The sequence below is a fragment of the Dermacentor albipictus genome, chromosome 5, assembly GCF_038994185.2.
Source record: "Dermacentor albipictus isolate Rhodes 1998 colony chromosome 5, USDA_Dalb.pri_finalv2, whole genome shotgun sequence".
In the NCBI taxonomy this organism is placed as follows: domain Eukaryota; kingdom Metazoa; phylum Arthropoda; class Arachnida; order Ixodida; family Ixodidae; genus Dermacentor; species Dermacentor albipictus.
In genome coordinates this window covers 153,351,228-153,372,619 of record NC_091825.1, presented here as the reverse complement: position 1 = coordinate 153,372,619, position 21,392 = coordinate 153,351,228, and the positions used below count along the sequence as shown (strand labels likewise).

Sequence of the window (21,392 nt, the reverse complement as noted above, 5' to 3'; positions counted from 1 at the left end):
TGAGAAAAGCGAAAACATTCTGCTATTTTTTAGCTGGGAGAATATCTATCTGTTTCATGCCCTCAGTTCAGTGGCCTTTCCCTTGACCCGATCAGCGATCGCTTCCACGCCTCTTCCATAATAATACTGTAACAGCAGCCCATTGTTGATCACCGAATAGCTGTGAAGTCTCAAGATCGATTTGGCGACACTTCAGGAATATGGGTGAGTAGTAGTGGCCTGGGCACATGCTGCTTAATTTCCCCCCCACCCGCTGGGTATATATACCTGGCACCTAGACTACAGTGTGGGAGTAGAACATGTATGAAATCATTTTATTGTATCTGCAGGTTTCAAAGCTTTCTCATGCCCGAATATCAGGAAACTAATTGTGATCGATTTCTAAATAGAGTAGCCTTATGTTAACATTTTATAGCTAAAGCCGTACAGTACAGAAACCTCAAAAGGAAATTGTGCTTTTTAGGCACCTACAATGCATGCTCAAAGAGAAGTTAGTTTTCAGGCCAGCCTTTCAATTGTTTAAAAAGTGCAGGTCTAATCTAGGCTATTAGTAGGCTCATCCATTATGTGCATTGCCTTTTTTCTCCTACATTGTCACCCATGTTTACTCTTCCTTTCCCTCCCCCGCCAGTGCAGAGTAGCTAGATGGAGGAATGTGCATAAGGCAGAACTCTCAGCTTTTCTTATCGGACTTCTCTCTAGGCAACTACAAGTTTGACTATTGGAGCGAATTTACCATGTACCAAGCATATACGGAAAACCACCCACTTTTTATCAAGTTACCAATAGCTGGTAACATAGCTTGAGGTTATATACTAAATGGTTATTACCCATCAAGGCCACGCAGAGTGGGGCAAAAGAGTAAAATAGAAAAAGACGAGGTCCAACAGGGCTGCCTTTATTGGTGGACATGCACTCGCAAACAATAAACTCGGCAAACTCAACAACAGCATAAATAGGGAGCAATAAGTTAAATTGGTTGCCTGTCCAGGGACAAAAAAATTAAAATGTGGGAACAGGAAGGCACAGGGCTAATGAACTGGACTAGCTTCTGCATTTTGTACAGAGTGCAGGGACTGCTTGCCTCACAGTGTTGATCAAGGCAACAAGGAATGCCGAGAAGAGGTGCATGCCTTGCGACTACCTTCGAGGGTAAAAGGCCTCAAAGGACAAACATGAGAAGTTGATGGCTTAAGCAGGAAGTGACTGGATGTTTCCTGCCCTGTCGAGATCTCTTGGACAGTGGTTGCGACTACCGCAGTGATGAACTTGTGCCCCGAACTGAAAAAAAAATCGTTTATGAAGCTGTACAACCAACACTGTTGACTGTGTGTTTGTATGCAAATGCAGCAGAGATGTGAAGCCTGTGGCTAGTTTGAAACAATGGTGGAGCATAATGGTTCAATGTCAACACGTGTTTAGCCTGCCAAAAAAAAGCACCCTCCCTTTTGTTGGGCATCTTTCTGGGCAGTCGTGCTCCTTCTCAAAAGTAAAAACTGAGCCTAAGCACTCTGTACGCAACGCATCACCTAGGTGTGAGGTGTCCATCAGGCATAGCCATTGGGCTCGCCCGTGCGGAGCCGCCACGGGCACTGTGACCACGGGGGTGGGCCTAGCACACGCTGCCGGCCAAAGTGCACAGAGATGCTGACTGGGTGCAGAGGGCTGGGGTCATCGCCCATGCACGAAAAGGCAGGTCCAACGACGGCGGGGTCTAGGGTCACGGGAATGTAGTATGCGCCGCGTGGGTGCAATGCAAATGCAGCAACACCAGGTGGCGCAGGGCTACCGGCTGGCTCAGGGGGAACCTCGGGAGGAGGTGCTGATACAGTTAATCTGGTGGGACTTGGGGCAGGTGCCAGCGGTCCCTGGGTGTGGGAGTGACGCCGCTGCTCTTCGGTGGGGGTGGAATTCCGTTCAATAGTACTCCACTGAGCATCCTTGTGGAAGCGGTCTTTGATGTCATTTTTGAACTTGTAGGTCTCTTCAGTTGGGGCTGGAGTCACAGGCATCGGCTTTGGGAGAAGATAATCAGAGCGCCGCATGACCTCTTGTACACTAAGACCTGGATTCTGCAACATTTCTCTCAACTGACTGACGGAAGAGCAGGATGACGAGGATGAACACGAGTTGTCTGGGTGCGGAGCTGTCGGTTCTTGCTTTGGTTGGCGATCCGGGTTGTTCCTTAGCCGCTCGAGAAGGGGCTCAGGCTCTGTCGGCGTGTCTTCATCAGAAAGCATCAGGCCTGATGGGAAGCATGGCCCTGCAGATTAATGAGCAAGTCAATAAAACAACCCCTTTCAATTTGGCCTATTTCATGTTGTTTTCCAATTTCAGCACTGTATTTATGACAATTCAATCAACCAGTCCAGCTGACGTTCACTATGCATTGGTACATAATGTCAACAGTGCAGTTAAGAGGGGCCATTAAACATTAGGACACTTTGGACACCATTGGCTGCATAGAGAAAAATAATTACAATATCTGTCAATAGCGTTCTCTTGCTAACACAGAGTTTATTTGTTTTTGCATGCACCAACCTTCTGTCATTTCCAAATAGCAAAGCTACAAGCCTGCACAACCAATGACCTTTAGTTGCATCAAGGCATTGACTTCAGCAGAATCTGGTGAGCACTGCAACGATGCAAAACTGGTCACTGCCCTTCTCCACTATGAGAAATTTGCATACCCCAAATCTTCTTTGCCACTGCATGCCCATAGCACTGCCTTTCTGTTGAGATGCTCACCAGCTCCAGAGATCTTGTCAAAGTGCTTCTGCAGGTGGGCAACCAGCCGTAGGCACATGTCGTCTCCCGCACCATCCAGGTCCACAAGAAAGCGCGCCGTTTCCGAGAGGCACTCCTGGAAGCCCAGCCGGTACTGGAGCCGGTGGTCGCTGTCCACCCTCTGGACTACTTCACAGGTGGCTGTGGTGGGGGAAAGCCAGCACTGCAGAAGGGAAGGGTAACGACAGTGTCTGCACATTTACTTACTGGGGTCCTTGCAGGAGTGTGCCTGCAGGTGCCGCAGGTGTTTGATGGCCATCTCGATGATCTCTGTCTTCTCAATGCGGCCTCTGCCCTGCAAATGGGGACACCAGGGAGGGTGAAGGCCCGAGGATGGCACGCTGCTAGGGACGGCCCACATGCGGCGCTCTCTCGGTGCTTTGGCGGGCAGCTGGGCAGATGCTTTTTTTTTTTTTTGGACAAGAAACGTGTGACGTGACGACACAAGACATTTACGTTTGATGCCGGCCTACGGGAGCAGTGCGTTCACCTGCTGCAAGAAAGGCCGCTCTCTCGCCGCATCTGTGCTGCGGCGCACGTGCACTGTGACAGAGAGCACACAGCTGCCGGACTTCACCGAGCGAGACGACACACAAGCGAGACAAGCATCTGAGCGGGCGGCCAATGCGCGAGGGGGCGCTCCATGTGGGCCGGTGGTAGCCCGTGGGTGCGCGCGAGTGGGGCAGCTACCTTCTTGAGGTAGACGGCTGGAATGAGGCGGCTCAGGTCGGCCAGGCAGTTGTTCATGCGGTCTCGGCGCCGCTTTTCGATGATCCGGTGAGACATGGGGTCCTGCGCGCCGTGCAGCCAGAACGTTAGCATAAGTGGGGCCGCCGGCGCCCCGGGCGGTGCCGGCATGCACGTGCGACCCGGAATAGAGGGCGGCCCCCTATTTTCGGGGCGCGCCCATTCTGAGCCGCGGGTGTCGGGTTTCGGCCACGTGAGCGGCAGCGCGCGACCTTGGCGCGGTCGGCGCAGGATCGATTCGTCTGACCGTCCCGGAAGAAGCGCCAAGGAGAGCCGGTCGGGCCAGCGCCGATGGCTCTCTCGCGCGAGCAGCCGCCACGTGACGGCGGCCGAGTCACGTGCGACGGCCTTCGGCGCGTCCTTGGCGCGACCGGGCGGCGGTAAACAAGTGGAGGAAGTGATAAAAGAGAATGCCCAGCAGCAGGGCGCGGCTGCGGTGTGTAGTCGCAGCACTCACTCTGCCGAAGCGGTGGTGCCCTCGATCCCAGTCCAAGCGGCGGGCTCCTGGGCGGGGGCGTCCGCAGCTTGGACTGCAATCCTGGGCACCACGTCTCCCGCAGAGGCTCGTCCAGGCCCTCCTGCTGGGCACACTCACCCGGGCGGCCTTCTTGCGGCCCAGCTCCTCGGCGTCCTCGAGCATGTCGCCCGCCTGGGGCCGCCGCCGCTCCAGGGCGCAGAAGTTGAGGCTCCTGCGCGAGCACCGACGCAGCTCAGAGCGCGGCCGGCAAACGCGCGCGCGCACACGGGGCCTCACCGCTGTTCCATTTTGAGCCGTAGCGCTTGCTCCCAGCCGGCGTCCATTGCGCTACTCGCGCCGCTGCCGTGTGCCACGATAGCCAACCTGCGCTCTGCCGCCGTCGAGGTCTGCTGCGGCGCCGGTCACGCGGCGCGTCACGCCGCCGCTCACGTGCCAGCGCTGACGTCAACGCCTCACGCGACCCGCTGCGTGCGCCGGCGAGCGGAAACAGCGCCGCAGCCGGCGACGCTCTCCCCCTCCGCGCCAGCAAAAGTGCGGTCGCGTGCACCTGCCTGCGTGCGTGCGCGCCCGCCCGTCCGCCCTTCACTTGCGCTGCGTCGACAGGTGGAGCCACCGGCGGGGTCCCGCAATGGACTCCTCACCTCCCCCACGGCGGCATATGTTGCGGCAAAACACCGCACATATGTTGTCTGCCGCTATTGGACTAAACTGTCGAGGCCGCCACGCGAGGCACGTATTTAACAGCTGTAGCCCGAATAATGGATTGCGTTCGCCGAGCGCGTTCCCAGCCATTCATGAGCTCGTCGCCGCAGCCCTATTTGGACAGGAGAGCGAAGCGCGCGCCTGATTAGACGGGGCGCGCTCTTCTTTATTCGCGATTTATCTTTGCCCGAAGGAGAGCCACTCGGCGATATCGGCGCGTCGAAATGAATTCCGGCGCAGCTAGACGTTTCTACGTACCCATTGTCGAGAGGGCAATCCCCTAAACACGTGCACGTGCTCGGCCTTTTTCTTCCTCCCTCTCTTTCGTACTTGCTTGCGGCTGATAAGCAGTTATTGCGCATCTGGAGAGATACGGCCAGCTGCTATAAAAGTAACGCGCGGACAGACCGGAAACAACGCTCTCAAGTGCAACGCGCTTTTGCTCACACAGCGAGAAATGCACTCTAGCTTGCAGACGAGAGTTCGGCGAAGACGCGTACATTAGTGCTCCGCGTAAATGAGTATGTCGCACCTTTTCATTATAAAGATGTAAAAATAAGGGCTACATTCAGAGGTGCACTGAACTGCTTTCACAACAGGTGTCGGAAAAACAAAAAAACAAAAGAGTTGAAACATGAGCGGCCGGGTTATGACGGTCGCGACTATAGTGCGCTACATATACAGGTCGGGATTCAGGTCATTATCTTGATATACAGGTCCCAACCTTACAACTACCGAGAAAAATACTGAATCGAATCGGCGCCACGGTTTGAAACCTTTGCATCGTGTTTCTTTCCTCTACCCCCTCCCCCTTCTTATTCTGGTGTTGCTAGTGCCCTAGAGCATTTACCGTTATACCAGCTATATCATCGTTAACGGCGCAACCATCTCACACAAACACGCGCACACAATTTCCGTGCTGCTTTCTGTTACACGCGGCAAACACAGCAATAAAGTTAGCTGGAGAAAACGACGCGTTAAGCGTGTATCCAAACCCAACTGTAGGTCCGAGCATGAAATTTGAGATAACTACGGGGATGAACTCAGCCCGCATGCTTGACGAAAGTTGCTGGTTATATTCCTCAATATAGTATCTTGTTTCGGCGGCAAAGCTTTCATAACAATTTGAGACCCATAGTTGCGGGTAATTGGACAGGCGGCAGTGCCGCAGTTTTGCGGAATATCCCGCATCATTCACAGCGAAATGCAACAAAACCAGCATTTGTTGGTATAAAATTAAGGTAAACAACGCCCCCGACCCCCCTTTAAGAGGAAGCTTTAGCTCGGGCCCAACTCCGACGCGGCCTATTCAAATACATGTAAAACGCAAAAACGTTTTTGTGAGATAACCCCTGGACCGATTTTAATGAAATTTGTTGCATTTGAGATAAAGTTAAATTCTAGTGACTGTTGGAAGCGAAATTTCGATTTAGGGCTTGAATTTTTTAAAAAGATTTTCAAATGTTCGATCGTTTGAAAAAAGATAGAAGCACGAAGTTTACAAATTCATAGCTCTGCTCCAAGAACAGTTACCGCGGTTTTGTAAACGGAATCCATTAGATCTTTCAAAGCGGACAAAGTCGATATGTCATTTTACATCTTACGTGAATTTGTTACGTTGGTTACAAGGATTTTGCAAAAGCTGTATTTCCATATTACTATTTTTTTTTATATTCATGTGTAACATACCAGTTTTGTCCGCTTTAGATGTACTATTAGATGCAATTCACATAATTGTATTATCATTTTACGTTGTTGAGTTACAGAGTTGTAAACTTGATAGTTTCGTTTTTCAAAAATTTTCGATTTCGCCAATTTTTAATAAAAAATTGACGACCTAAATCAATACTCCGAGACCAACAGTCACTCACGCGACCGTTTTTGTTTTAAATGCAATAAACCTTGTTAAATTTGGTGCAGTGGTTGCCGAGAAAAACGAATTCTCCGTTTACATGTATTTAGATAGGAGCACCCGAGCTCCTTCTTAAAGCCCAGACAAAACAAGTCCGCGCCGTGGTCCACTCTCGACAGAACACCGCCACTATCAGCCTCGGACGCGACCGATGACGGCGCTCTCCAATTACTGACTCTCTCTCTCTCTCTCTGTGTGTGTGTATGTGTGTGTGTGCGTGCGCGTGCGTGCGTGCGTGCGTGTGTGTGTGTGTGTGTGTGTGTGTGTGTGTGTGTGTGTGTGTGTGTGTGTGTGTGTGTGTGTGTGTGTGTGTGTGTGTGTGTGTGACACTGAGTCACGATCTCGTGACTCAATCATAAAACATCGCGCCGAGCGAGTAAATGAGTCCACACAGCTTTGGAAATGAAATACGATCGCAAGGCTTATTCGCAAAATTTCGCGTCGCCTAAGCGGCATTGTAGTTGAATGCAAATTTCACAGTCGGCTCATAATTCCAGCCAATCGGTGTTGCATATAAAAAAAAAACATTATTTTACTAACAAGCGGTTTACTTTGAACATTAGCGGGGCACCACACGCTATCGTTCCCAATCGTCAAGCATGTTTTGCACTATTTTCTTGCAAATAAATCTCATTACCATTTTCTGATGCAGAAAGAATTTTTTTAGGTTAGTATAATACTATTTCTGTTCAACGCGCTTTCCAACTACCGGAAACGCAGAAAAGCCTGTGAACATCCTACTTTTATACGTCTGCCCCCCCCCCCCCCCCTCTTTTTTCTGTGTGTTTAGCGCTCCGGCTACTTATTCGCTCAAGCACCAGCAAACCTAAACCCGCTTACAGAACAAAATATATTGGAGCCGGTGATCTAAGAAAAGGTTGTCGCCTGATTTGGTTAAACGATAGCAGTAATTCTCATCGCTGGGCGAATCGAGCCCGGGGAATGTGCACGCTACCCACGATAGGAGCAAGGACACAAAGGATTGCGCTGAGCCGACTAACATGCAGGGCCAAGCTGTGTCACGGTGGAAGTAATCAATTTTAATTAAAAATTATGCGAAGGTCAGTAATGCAGCACAAGACTACGTAATTTTGTTTTTCTCACTAATTTTGTCCGCTATTCCGTTAGATTTTCCAGACCTCACTTTGCTGTAATGCCGCTAATGCAGTGAACACATTAACGCACCGCAGTGACCACCTAGTTTTCTGAGAACACAGTAGATGAATGCCAAATGCCGCAGTTCATTGTCAAAAAAAGGCACGACAAATCATCATGAGTGGGCCATGAAAACGGAACACGAGAAGCCAACGCCGTACACGCGCGTATGATGACTAGCAGACGACGCCAGGTGCAATCCACACTGAGCGTGGTGACGGCTACTACTACGCTCGATTTCGCAGGAAACAGTGTTCTGGAACATTCTGCTCATACTGGTCGAAAAAGCCTGCAGACTCGCATTTCAAAAACTCGAGCAGAGCAGGTCGGCCGACAGCTTCATGTTGCGTTCACGTAGCGAGCGCGGCGCGGCAGCGGAGTTCCCCCCTTCCCCGGTGACGTCACACGGGAGAGGGCGCCACTCAAAGATCTCGTGCAAGTTGTTTCACCACACCTGTGACCACAACGACGACCACACGTCGTTCGCGGACAGCGACAATTCACGGACGGCTTACGGAAGACAACTGTCATTTATAGACATTTGCATTTTCAATACAGGAGTTGGACTTGGAGCAAGAATTCTTGGTCACACCGGAACCACCAGCGGTGCACGTGCATACAAATCGGAGGACTGCACGCTGCATCCGCTTTATATTTAGTCTAGCCGTCCCGTTCCGACATAAGAAAGGAATATAATGAAGTTTTTACATTCCGCTGCGATCGAAATGCGGCCACGTAGGCCGGGAATCAAAATCGTGACCTCGCGCCAGCCCGCCAACGAAATGGAATCTAGCCGGCGCCACATCATCATGAATTCTTTTGTAGAACCTCCGAGCCGTGAATGAATGGAGGAGCATATTTAGTTCAGGAAATGCAACCGATTAAAAAAAAATTATGAAGATCCCACGCACTGTGGGAATCGATGTAAGCGAAGCTTTCCGTGCTGGATGCTTTGAATGACGATAATTAGCGGTGATGTTGATTGGTAAAGCTTAATTTTTTCATCGTTTAGACTAACACGAAAGTGGTGAGTTGATGTTAAACGTTGCCTTGCGTGCACCACTGCTGTTTGTCAGCGTAGTACACAGAACACACAGGAAGAGGTGTCTGCTTGAGGCGTTGTTGTGCGCCATATTTCATAACCTCTGAGAGGATTGGGCATTGTCATTGCCTCACATGGCACATCGCATTGTGGCAGAAGTATTACACTTGAATTGGATTATTGGGCTGTACGTGCAAAACCACACTCGGATTATGAGGCAAGCCGTAGTGGCGGACTCCAGGTTAATTTTGACACCACGACGTTCTTTAACGTGTCCCAAATCTAGGTGCACGTGCGTTTTCTATTTCATCCCCGTCGAAATGTGGCTGCCGCGATTGGGATCAGATCCACGAACTCTAGCAATGCCATAGCCACAAAGCTAACGCGGCGGGCACAGAAGTATTGATTTGACGGTCGACCACTTCCGTGGTGTCTCCTGGACCCTGCGGTGCGCTTTAGGCGTGGCTTTAGGTTATGCGGCTCTGCTTCTGCACGCCCTGCGTAAGTTGCCCGCTTGACATTTTTGCATGGCATTTATTTTTCAGAAATAACAGCAACGTACTGTACCATACCTAAGCTTATCGTACCGTACTTAAGCTTATCCTGTTTCCCCACAACCGCTGTCGTATCATCATCACCAGCAGCATTTTTTATGTCCACTGCAGGACGAAGGAAGACCTCTGCCTGCGTTCTCCAATTAGCCCTGTCTTGCGCCAACCGATCTCAACAAGCGCCCGCGAATTTCCTAATTTCATCGCTCCACCTAGTCTTCTGTCGTCCTCGATTGCGTTTTCCTTCTCTTGGTACCCATTCTGTAACTCTAGTGGTCCAACAGTTATCTAACCTGCGCATTACATGACCTGCCCAGCTCAATTTTTTGCTCTTAATGTCAATTAGAATATCGGCTATACCGTTTGCTCTCTGATCCAAACCGCTCTCTTTCTGTCTCTTAACGCTATGTCTAGCATTCTTCGTTCCATCGCTATTTGCGGTGTCTTGTTCTCAAGCTTCTTTGCCAGTCTCGAAGTCTCTGCCGTCGTATAGTAGTGGGGTTTTCTTGCCTTCTCACGTCACCCCCTCCCCCTCCTCCCTTTTACATTTACACCCCAAAGGGTGCAATCGATTTAAGAGTGTGGCAGATATACACCCCAGAGGGTGTACCTTTGTCTGAGTGTCACTCTAAAAACAGTTTGCACCCTTTGGGGTGTATATCTGTCCCACAACGATAATCGTCATCTGCCTTGCTTGCGTTTCCTTTCTTGAAAACTCGGCGCTCGCTACTTTCCTGTTGAGAATGCTGCGTCACACTGATAACGCGCATGCCGTTCGTGACTGGGAAGTACCGGGCTCGCCGCGTTAGAGAAAGGAAACGCGGGCAAGACAGATGACGATTATAGTTGTGGGACAAATATACACCCCAAAGGGTGCAACTGTTTTTAGAGTGTAGAATGAAACTTTGGTGCACGAGCGTTCTTACATCCTGCCCCATCGAAACGTGCCACGAGGATCGAATCTGTGACCCTCGTGCTCACGCGGTTTCTTCACTCGTGCAGCACTCGCACTTTTCGATCACTTTATTCGCTACACACCTTCCTTCGTATCACTACACATCTCGCTGATGCTAACTTGTGCGTTGAACGTCTATAAACTGCACAGTGGGTTGAGCCACCGCAGCAAGTTGACCGCGATGTTCAGGTGCAAGCAGTCGCGGTCAGCACTTTTTTTTTTTTATTCCTTCGCAGTCACCAATTAGAACGTCTCTCTGGTAATTTTTATTTCTCTTTGTTCTTTCCGAGTCCTGGAAGCATTTCGTTTGGATGACCTGCGGCGTCCCAAGCAAAGCCTCCGACTGAGCCGACGACAACAGCCTGCGTCGTCGGTCTTATCGCAGACAATGGCCAGCGCAGATAGCGTCCGTCGGCCGCGCTGTGCAGTGCCACGAAGCGTGTCACCGGACAGGGCAACAGATACACCCGACCGGCGCGCAGTGACATAACGACAATATCTCGTGTTTGACGTCCCCCAAAACAACCGTATATATCCGTGCTGCGCGGAGGTGCCTTGAAGAGCACAGGATAAGATAGGCTTCGCGGCGACTTCCAGTGGTAGACCACTGAAGCGTGCGTGACGTATGTTAAACCTTGTACAAATTTACGCTTCCATTTCGGTCAGGCTTAGACTCGACACCATGCAGGCACTTCTCGGCCCAGCCCGTCTCGCCCACTTCTTGCTCACCCCGTTAGTTTAATTTCCATCCATAGGTTATAAGGTAATCTCTACGAGCGCAGGTTTTGAAGCATGCGCCTTTTCGCAAATGGCGCAATTAAACTTTGGTTAACGACGATTTTTTTATTTATTCGCGCAGAAAGTCACGCAACCAGGAGACCAATAGGAAGGTGATCGCACCGTATGTCGCTGTTGCGACTCGAGGTAGCGTTTAGGCCAGGAATCCTCCAGGCACACGGATGAGTACGTTGGGGAGTAGGAGCGAAATAGAAGTGTTTATTTTACATTATTTACACTGGCTCCAGATATGGAAGCCCACTTCCAGTAGGAGTGTTTTAAATGTTTGGGCTCACTACATGTCTGAGCCCACATCAGGACAATTCAGGCAGGACATACTCCCGCGCCCAAGGTGTCTGCTTTTAAAGCAGTTCATTTCCCCAGTTGACTAGACTAGGGAATCTGACGACTATGTGTAACGGTCAATCGCAATCGTCGAATCGTTCACAAAATGCCTCCCATGACGTCGCGTCATTCCGCCGGACTCCGCCTCCAATATGTTACACTATCGCCCCTACATATGGCGCAACCACATCGCAATCTGGGAACCTGAGGTCGACGCAGTTTGCACGGAAGACGTGGACCCCTTGCATCAATTAGTGGGCTCTGCGTGACGGTCAGCTTGCAGCGACCCGAGAAGCCTGGCCGTCACGGTGGTTAGCGCGTCTTCAGAATCCGGTGGTCGTTGTCACCTTGAAGGGAGCTTTTTTGTTGACCTGTCAAGAGTCGGCGCGACAGCTGCGTCGACGTCTGGGCGGGCGTTGATGAAGGGGGCTGCCTTGTGGCAAGGACTAAGGAATGCTCGTTGCCATTTTGAGACGTATGCCCCCACTGCCTTCGTCAACATAAACAAAACAACTCGCCGTATTGCTGAGGAAAAATCGGGGAAACCTTACGCGGGGGCGCGACCTCAAAACGACCTCATAAGGCCAACACCTAGACGGTGAAGCCAATGAACGCACTGGGAGCAAATTTTTTAGCAGTCGAAATATAATAATTATTGCGAATAACAGATCTTCATGTTCAATCAAGGAAAATGGAAATGGAAGCGGAAGGAAACTCAACTTCCGTTGTCAGTGGGAGACGCAGGGTGACGCGTCTTCATAAATATCGCAGAGCAACTGTGCAGAGGAAACATCCAGTTAACGCACTGCCCGGTGAGGAAAAAGCGCATACGCCTCCCCCGTGAGCGCGCGTCTCAGCGATTTGCGACTAAATATGCGACGCCGCATTTGAGTCACGGTTAGCACATTGAGGGGGACAACTCGACGAGTATGCGTGGCGCTGTTCCTGCACAAACCATACAGGACGTGTTTCGGAAAATGCGCTCGAAATTAAGATGAGATAACAAAACGATTTCCTGGGGAGTGCTTCTACAACACCGACATTCATTTTACAGTATGTGGAGCGAGGTGGTAATTGTAGATAAATATAAAAGTTATAATAACCAGCATTTATATTGAATGAGTCAGACGATGGATTCGAATGAGAGACGAAAGACGTCATTCTAACAGTTCATAATACAAAACCATGGTGCCGTTTCTTAATATTTCAAAATTTCTTTTGTGTCGTGCCAGTGGCACGTCTAATTGAGATTTTCAGACTAAACCTGTATAGGCTTGCCTGTTTAGCTCTGCTGAAACTTGCTTCTATACAGCGCGATTCATTACAGAATAAAAACAGAAAACAGAAATTGCAGCTTCACCTGAATGGCAAAGCACTGATAGTGATAGCAAAGTATTAGACAACTACACAAAGTAAGGCTTGTAGTGTTATATCAGCTGCATAAATGGCGGTGAACATTCACTTACTAATTAATTAAGAAGTATGGCGTCACGCGTGCACAGTCAAACATGAACATATCTCACTTGATGAAAGCGAACACTCGCTGTCATAATGCTGGCATTTTGAAGGAAGAAAACAGAAGAGAGCGAACGCTGCGCACCGCCTTTCGCTGAGCTGTGTTCCCTCAAGGGCAGCAGAAGACGATGCCAACCTTTTCCTACTTCATAAAGAACCATTTCTCTCTCTCTTCAACACGTCTCCAAAACTTGGCATTACGCGACCTCCAAACTAGGCGAAAATTTATCTGGAGTGTCCCTATAAGTGCCTTTGGAAAAAAAAAAAGAAAAAGCAAGATTGGAGGGAGCAGTAATTTAAGGGTGTACGTTGTACCCACGTAATGCTCCTCTCTGGGAGTACCTTCAAAAAGAAACAAGATTACCAATATTCAGCCAGTAATAGACTGCAGTGAGACCATAAAATCTTACGTCCACTTTCTTTTTCTTTTTTAAAGCATTTACTGCAGCAAACAGCTGCCTTCAACTCTCACAAGCAGGCCGACAGGATTAGCACCACTAGACCAGGTGGCACTGGCGTACTATGTCAGCTAACACGTCACCGCTGTGGTGCCCGAGATGTCGCAGGCCTTTTGAGAATTTGGAGCCGCTATCGACTTGGAAAGCCAACAAAATGTTGAATTTTGTTTATTCTGAAATGTAATGTGCTCCACTTTTTTCTTTATCAGTACAAACATCAAGTACTATTCCAGCTGTTGCCACGATTTGCAATCTTGGAGGTATATTTGGATCAATATAGCAACACAACATATTTCCACCATTGAACAGAGTTATGTATGAGGAGTGCACTGCAGTAGAATTCCTCTTTTGCATTTCCTTAAGCACACTTACTGCCATCTAGCAGCACCACCATGAAGCCTGCATGTGGCCTCCTAATAAATGCTGTGCTGGTGCATGCGAACGCTGAGAAATGCATCATGCGGCAAGCGGGCTCCTCTCTCACGCTTCTCTCTCAACAAGCTGGGCCATCTAGTGGTACTTCCAAGAAGTCCATGCGTAATCTCCGAGACGAGAAGTGTGCACCGGTGCCTGCAAATGCTGAGACTTGCTTGCTTGCCGCACACTCAGTGGCACATACTCAGTGACCAAGGTTGGCGAGAGGGTCATAGAAGAGCAGCACATACCCAGTGCATTCACGACACAACTCGCTAAACCACTGCCGTGAAAGACGTCCATTGAAAAGCGGCACACACCCAGTGCATTTCTGGAGCAGCCTGCTAAAGCCTCGAGTTGCTGCCATTGAGGAACCCTTGTAATGTGGGTTCGATTCTGCTCAGTGTCAAGAAATTTAAGGGATCTCTTTCGTGACCCAAGTTGGCATCAAAGAGGTTAATTGAAGACCAGCACAGACTGAGGGGCGCATACCCGGTGCTCCAAGTAGGTCTGACATTTGGTTTCAAACCCCTGTTCCCTCAGTGCAGCATCCTGATGCGCTACCCATTCAACCCAGTGACCCAGGTAAGTGGAAAGACTGTCACATGTAAACACAAATACAGTAAATAGAAAGACAGGAGTATAGACAGATATTTGGCCCCCGAAAGTGCCTGACGTACCACAAGACTACTAACACATTAAAATTTCCTTTGTGAAGACACTAACCTCATATTAAGCCTACAAGCGAAAGGGCAAATTTCAAGGTTAAATTCAAGTATAATATCTGGGTCACTTGAAGTGCTGCTATGGATCTGAACCTGTGCATGCATGCACAGATGCAGAACTTAATGGTCCTCGTTCTCATGGCCTGAAATACGTGCGCATGGGTTGTGCACAGCTGCCATCTGTACTCTCTCAATTCTAGTGTGCTGCTCAGCAGCAAGCACAAGGCAGCCCTGTTTACCACGATAAACAACAAGAATGCACTGGCAGAGCACGACAGGTGTTGCTCGTAAGCGAGCATGCTCTGTTCGACCGAAAGGCCTCGAGGGTCACTCGTCCCAGCTGCCTGTTCTGTTCCTAGTTAAAAACTGAGCCCTCAGAAACTGCCTCGTAGAAGCTGGCAGTAAGCGAGGCCCCAGCACTAATTATGAATATAGATGTTTTATCCTCAGAGACACAGCCAGAGGTCCAAATGCACTCTTGAAACACTTTACCAGTTCATCCCACAACCTGCCATCTCTTATTTCAGAAATGTAATGAAATAAAACAGATTTGCACAAAAAACACAAGATAAGTACAGACGCATATGTTCAAAGTTGTAGAAATATCAGACATTTCTCACACATAAAAAGATGATACCTAAGCAACTATGAAAGTTAGAAAAACATGAGGTACCCCAAATCCACAACAGAGAAAGTTAGAACAACTTGTTCACATTTATTTCTGGCCATGGAGAGTACATTCATACAAAAAGAAAAAAGACAAATGTAGTTTGAGTAAAATATTGAATTAATCAATTAATTAGCAATTGTTTCCATGAACTATCCACAACTGAAAATTTGCTCCAGGGTATCAACAACGCTACTACAGGCTTCATTAAGCTATCCATGTTTAAATCAGAAACTTCGTGTATGAAAATATTATGTTGTGCTTTGTGGCGTAATGACCCTAGCTAAAATTCTAATAGAAGTTTGTAATAGTCTGATACAGTTTCGTATTAGATACAGTTTCGTATTAGTCGTATAAGTTTTGTATTAGGCCAATAGAATTTTCTATTAGTTGTACTGATTGACCTATAAGACCAATAGGCACTATGTATTACATGTATTAGTCTTATGCAAACAGTGTTGTATGTCTGCTAGTTTCTTTATTGGACTAGTATGTCCTATTGACTCTATACAGATTGTAGCTGGTCTGTTATGCAACATGCATTGTTGAATTCTGTTGCCCTTGTTTGCTGCTTGCTTAATGCAAGGGTGATAGTTTATGAAAAATTAGACTTTATTAGGGACAATTTGCAGAAAGATGTCTCTAGTTGTTCGCTGAATCATTAAAAATTCTGCTGTACATAACGTGCAGCACATTGCATTTGCGCATTTGTAATAGTTTCATCGCACCAAGCTAGTGAAACGCACGCCTACATTGTCTTCCCAATTGTGCTTCACTGGCGACGTCTCATAACTAGGCCTCTGTACAGCTGCGTCGTGATGAATCATTGAGGAAACAGCTAGTGTTTACAACACAGCAAATACTTCGCCATGAAAAAAAAAAAGCTAACAGACAACCAGCCGTAACCTGAAAGGCAGGGTCACGGTGCCTGGTGAGTTTACGAATGATGGTGCAATTGCAGCAACCATATTTGTTTGCCAAGTTTCGTTAGTCCAGTACCTTCTGTTGGGAAGTGCAGATAAAATCATGTTAAACTTGTAACCTAAATTGATAACTTAATACCGCATATAAAAGGCCATACTATTTATTGACATCAAAGATCAGTATTGTAAAGAAGGGAAGATGGCGGACGGAAGATTGTAAAACTGCGAATGCAGTCAGCTGTAGTTGCGCATAGCCCGTGTGCATTGGCGGCTGCCATGTTGCAATGTATTGTAGCCATGTCAACGAGAGGCGTGCGTGACTTTTAGTGAATGAACTATGTGTTTTTAAGAACCCGAGGTGTTGGCGCCTGTGCAATCTTATTCGTACAGTAATATATTTGGGTAGTTTCATCTATGGATGTTGTGTGACTTCAAAAGAACAGAAGGCAACTGTTTTTACCCCTGTGCTTCGCGGCTTTGTGGATGTATCAGTGTGCATCGATGTGATGTGTTTTCCCTGGCGCCAATTCTACCATTTGGAGGTAATTATTCTACTTATTTATGCTTCTATAGTGTAGTATAAGGTTGTTTATTTTTATCCCAACGGTGGATGTACTTAAGTACAGCGTCATTGGGCCGATTGTTGTGCACGTAGCAGCAATGACATGCTTGTTTCCGACAATGATGTGCAAGATTTCTGTCTTGAGTTGTTCCTTATCTGCCTACAGTTTCGATGTAACACATAGAACATCTTATGTTCATTTTATGTGCTGTCTAATTGTTTTGTCGTGTCAGGCGATGTCATTTTACATTATGATAAACATGTCGAGCTAAGCATATCACGCTTTATCCTAAAATTAGTTTGAAAATTGCAGGGCCATATTACTCCACTTTAGAAGCAAATATTGCTAGCTTAAACATTTCGTGGTAGAACTAGCACCCCTACTTATAAATGTTTCTATGTGTGTGTATGTTTCTTGCCCAGGTTTTCTTAACCTCCTCCTCAAATGGAAGTTCGCTGGTCGAAGTGGTGGAGTAAAAGCTCTGGGAATAAAAATTGATGACCTGATGAAGATCTCGCAAGAGGAATATGTAAAAGTACATGATGTACTAACAAATGCTTCTAGCAATTATGCCTGTTTTTCATTCTGTATCTGGTGCATTGCAACCTTTTCTTTCACACCAATAGATTTATTAGACTAATACACTAATAGGCCTATTAGACTAATATGCCAATAGACCTATTAGACTAATACACCAATAGACCTATCAGACTTATAGAGCGATACACCAGTAGATTTATTAGGCTAATACACTAAGCTCATAGTCTATTAGTTTTTGTATTAGAATTTTTGCTAGGGAATACTAATGTCTGCCTAGAAATATCGGAACTAGTGTCATTGACATACTGTGACATCATGACGTAACAAAATTTGCTGACATCGTACAGAAATAGGGCTAAGTACGATGATGTTAAAGGGGCCCTGAAACACTTTCTGAACATAGTAAGAAAACTTAGCCCATCTGTAGAAGAGATTTGTAGAAACAAGTATTTTAGTAAATTATTTGGAGCACTCTGATGATTGCCAGTATGTTTTTATGGTTTAGAGAGCATTTAAAATGTTCCTTAAAAACAACAACAAAAGTGACAAGTTGAACATGTTATGCCAGTTAAGATATTTCTGCAAAAAGCCTTTATTCAGCAGTGGACTTATTCGGGTGATCACATTCGATCTATTTCCGGGGTATTCCTTCTTTAGACTACAGAATTTTATAATCACCTATGGCAGACAGCATAATTCTAGTCCTTGAGCTGGATCACCCAAAGCGGTGGACATTACTTGCATGCGAAATCAACATAGATATTCGACCAATTAAGAAAAGATCTCTAATTAAATTTTTATAAGTCACTTTAGGGCACATATTGCAATTCATGAATTGTAACCAGCGAGTTCGCAAGGCGTATCCACTTGGAAATGATCTTTAGGTTGACACCAGTTCTAAGACGTTCATTGCCAAAGTGCACAACGAAATACATAAGTGTTCCAGCTACTTTTGTGCTTTAATGCATGAAATAGCAGTTTGTTAAAAAATTTGGCGGAACAATGCATTTTTACCACAGGTTTGATGGTGCACATCTCGAAAACTCAGTGCTTACTCTCCCTTTTTTCCTCTTTCTATTGCCCTTTCCCCCACCCCCAGTGTAGGGTAGCAAACCGGGTGCTCTTCTGGTTGACCTCCCTGCCTTTTCTGTTCTTGCTTTCACTCTCGAAAACTATGCCATGCTCAGAATTCATTCCAAGTGGACATACCTTGCGAACTCGCTCGCTACAATTTGTATATTGCAACATGTGCTGAAAATTAATTAACAAACATGCTAATTAGTGCACTTTACAAATTAGTTCATTATCTTTTAATTTATCATGCAAGTAATGTCCATCTATATGAGTAATCCAGCTTAAGGATTAGAATTGTGCTCTCTGCCATAGCCAATTTTTTAAAAATTCTGTACAGTCTCAAAAAAAAAGAACATCCGTTATATATACAGCTGCTGTTCTTGATGAGCTTATTACATTCTGCTGTATTAGTCATACAGTCCTCCATCAGGCTCTTGGTGTTGAAATCCTCTTTGACATCACCTTGCCACCTCTTTTAATGCCATCTAGTACCACCAGAGTCAATTATCACTGCCCTTTTGCTTATATAGCTCTCGTCCTCCTTTATCACGCGGGCAAACCAACTGACATCTTTGCCTTTGAACGTCTGCTGCAATGCCTACAACTCTGACCTGGCATTCATAGCTTCTTCCAAATCTTGTCTAAAGACTAGTGAATATTCCACATATTGAGACATTACATTTGAGTGCCATTGAAAGGCTGTTGTGGTATAGACCGTTTTTTAGGAGGAGTTTGCTCTAGAGGAATGAGATGGCACTTTTGGTGTCATGCCCACGTTGCCTCAGCGAAAGCGCATGAATGCGAAACCATTAACCTTTCTGTGTTGCCACTGTGAAATCAGCTGTCGGAAATGCGATTGCATGTTGCTAACGCACTGTGCTCCATTCATGCTGCAAAATGCGGAACGGTACATGGAAGACATCTGCAGTAGTTGGCTGCAAAAATAATGACTGGCATATTAAGGAAGGGAATGAATATATGTGACCAAGTCTACAGACCGCTGCAGCATAACGACTGCCTGTATTCCCAGCCCTTCACGATGTACAGCTTTTCTCAATGATAAAAACATTCACTCATCTACCAATGTTGCATCGCTAATCTCCAAACAAAGAACTTCAACCCCGGATTGTTGGCAGGAGTGAGTATCGCTTGTTACACAGTGTCAAAGGAAGTAGCACCGCTTCCTGGCGTAGTAAGTTTCTCGCATGTTACCTGCACTCATACACTCCAACTCAAATGCAACCTTATGCACACTCTATTGCCAACGTATCAAGAATAAGTGAATGGGCGCAAACTTGAATCAATGTGCTGAAGCATCGGTGACAGTGACTGCACCGACAACACTCGAATCTTTGAAGCTGAACATTTGTGACGGTTAACAAAATAAGCAAGCGACTAGCAATAATATGTTATGCTACAAGCTATTACAAAGTACAGAACATCTACGTGTGAAGCCTTGTGCGAAGCAAGAACAAATCTATCGCAACTAAGCAGACCTGTGAGCGATTAGGCAGAAAATAAACAATCATATACTAAACGCACCAAGGAACTTAGTAAATACGGAGTCAGAAACATGACAAGTGGCTGCTTCAAAGTGTTTGCCAAATAAAGAACGAAGAGTAAAAAGACTGATCCTGATTTATTTCATAAGCAGAAAGTTTGGACAGCTTGGAATATATTTCTAGCACCGCTTTTAGTACAAGTACCATATATGCTGTCCGCACCGCTTGGACAAGGTGTAATGAGCTCCGAAAGCGCTTACATGTCCTCTGAAGCTGTGGCCAAAGAATCTTGTCATTCACCCAGCCACTGTCTGTGATGTTCGCCGAAAAAGAGGTTTGCTGAGAAGCACCAGAGGCAGCTGGGCAAAGCAATGGTCTCCTCACCACGTGATCAAACATGGCGGCACCCACAGGATTCCCGTGAAAAGGGCCTATACGAGGCCTCTCAGAAGGAAAAAAAAAATAATAATAAAGTTTTATGACCAACAGCTAATCCTAGCACAATACGCACCTTGTGCCATCTAGTGGCAGGTTTTTCAGTCATTGAGCTTACAAGTACTTCAGAAAAGTTACATTCTGGAATTTTACGTGCCAACACCACAACATGATTATAAGGTACACCGTAGTGGGGGATTCCAGATTAATTTTGACTATTAGAGGTTTGTTAACATGCACCTAAATCGAGGTACACAAGCATACTTACATTTCACCTCCATTGGAATGTGGCCACTGAGACTGGGATCGAGCCTGCAACCTCGAGCTCAGCAGTGCAATGCCATAGGCACTGTGTTACTGTGGCGTTTGTTGAGCTACGAATGCTGGATTGAGCACATGTGAAAAGTATTTGATGGATTTAAAGAAAAAGTGACAATCAAGGGCCTTAGAAAGATTAGTGAAAAAGTAGGAAAACTAGTTGTTTACATAGAACCAGTGTAAGAAAACTCAATTGTAGGCCGCTAGGATCTTAGCACCTTTAATGGCAACACAAACATATTCTCAGTTGTGCGAGCAAAAACTGATGCCCTGAGTTGCTTAATTTATTTATTTATTATACAAACATACATTCACTCTTTATAGCATTACAGTAGAGAAGAGACATGGCAATACCAGAACAATGGAAATCAATATTAAAAGGACGTGCACCTTGACAGACATAGAACAGGCAGCATATTATTGTGTACAACAAAAGAGATAAAAATATATACAGCAATGAGATAAAGAAAAGAAAAGGAACATGATATGCACAGTCAGTACAAGTACATGTTTTAATAAGACGTCTAACAATTTATTGTAAAAGGCTAACTTTGATGTTTGGGGGATAGTGCACTCAGTCTATTCATTCCACTTATGGATTGTCCGAGGGAAAAAATTTAAATTAATGAATCCTCATTTTCATTGATCTTATTTTCAGACTGTCTTCCTGCCCACATGATATGTGCTTTGGAATCTCCGTGAAAACCACTGAGCAAAATAAGTTTTCACTTTTGTTGGATATATGAAGGATCCTTTGTTTTCATGTTCTATATTTCTTTTTAAATTCGGGGGGTAAAATTTGGGTGT

The 21,392-nt window shown here is 46.5% G+C and overlaps 1 protein-coding gene across 3 annotated transcripts; it reads right to left on the bottom strand.

Annotated features, from left to right (window-relative positions):
- Nucleotides 1-882: 882 nt before the first annotated feature.
- Nucleotides 883-4,473, bottom strand: LOC135902347 (hairy/enhancer-of-split related with YRPW motif-like protein). 3 transcript variants are annotated; one of them, XM_065432347.2, is made up of 6 exons: nucleotides 4,289-4,473; nucleotides 3,992-4,223; nucleotides 3,478-3,579; nucleotides 2,995-3,082; nucleotides 2,749-2,928; nucleotides 883-2,263 (listed from the first exon to the last, which is right to left on the bottom strand). In XM_065432347.2, the coding sequence occupies exons 1-6, from the start codon at nucleotides 4,333-4,335 to the stop codon at nucleotides 1,548-1,550; spliced, it is 1,365 nt and encodes a 454-aa protein (XP_065288419.1). In that variant the 5' UTR covers nucleotides 4,336-4,473; the 3' UTR covers nucleotides 883-1,547. The 3 variants fall into 3 exon arrangements, with proteins under 3 accessions (XP_065288419.1, XP_065288420.1, XP_065288422.1); XM_065432348.2 differs by having other exon boundaries at nucleotides 4,130-4,223; nucleotides 4,289-4,470; XM_065432350.2 differs by lacking the exon at nucleotides 3,478-3,579 and having other exon boundaries at nucleotides 4,130-4,223; nucleotides 4,289-4,471.
- Between the last annotated feature and the right edge of the window lie 16,919 nt (nucleotides 4,474-21,392).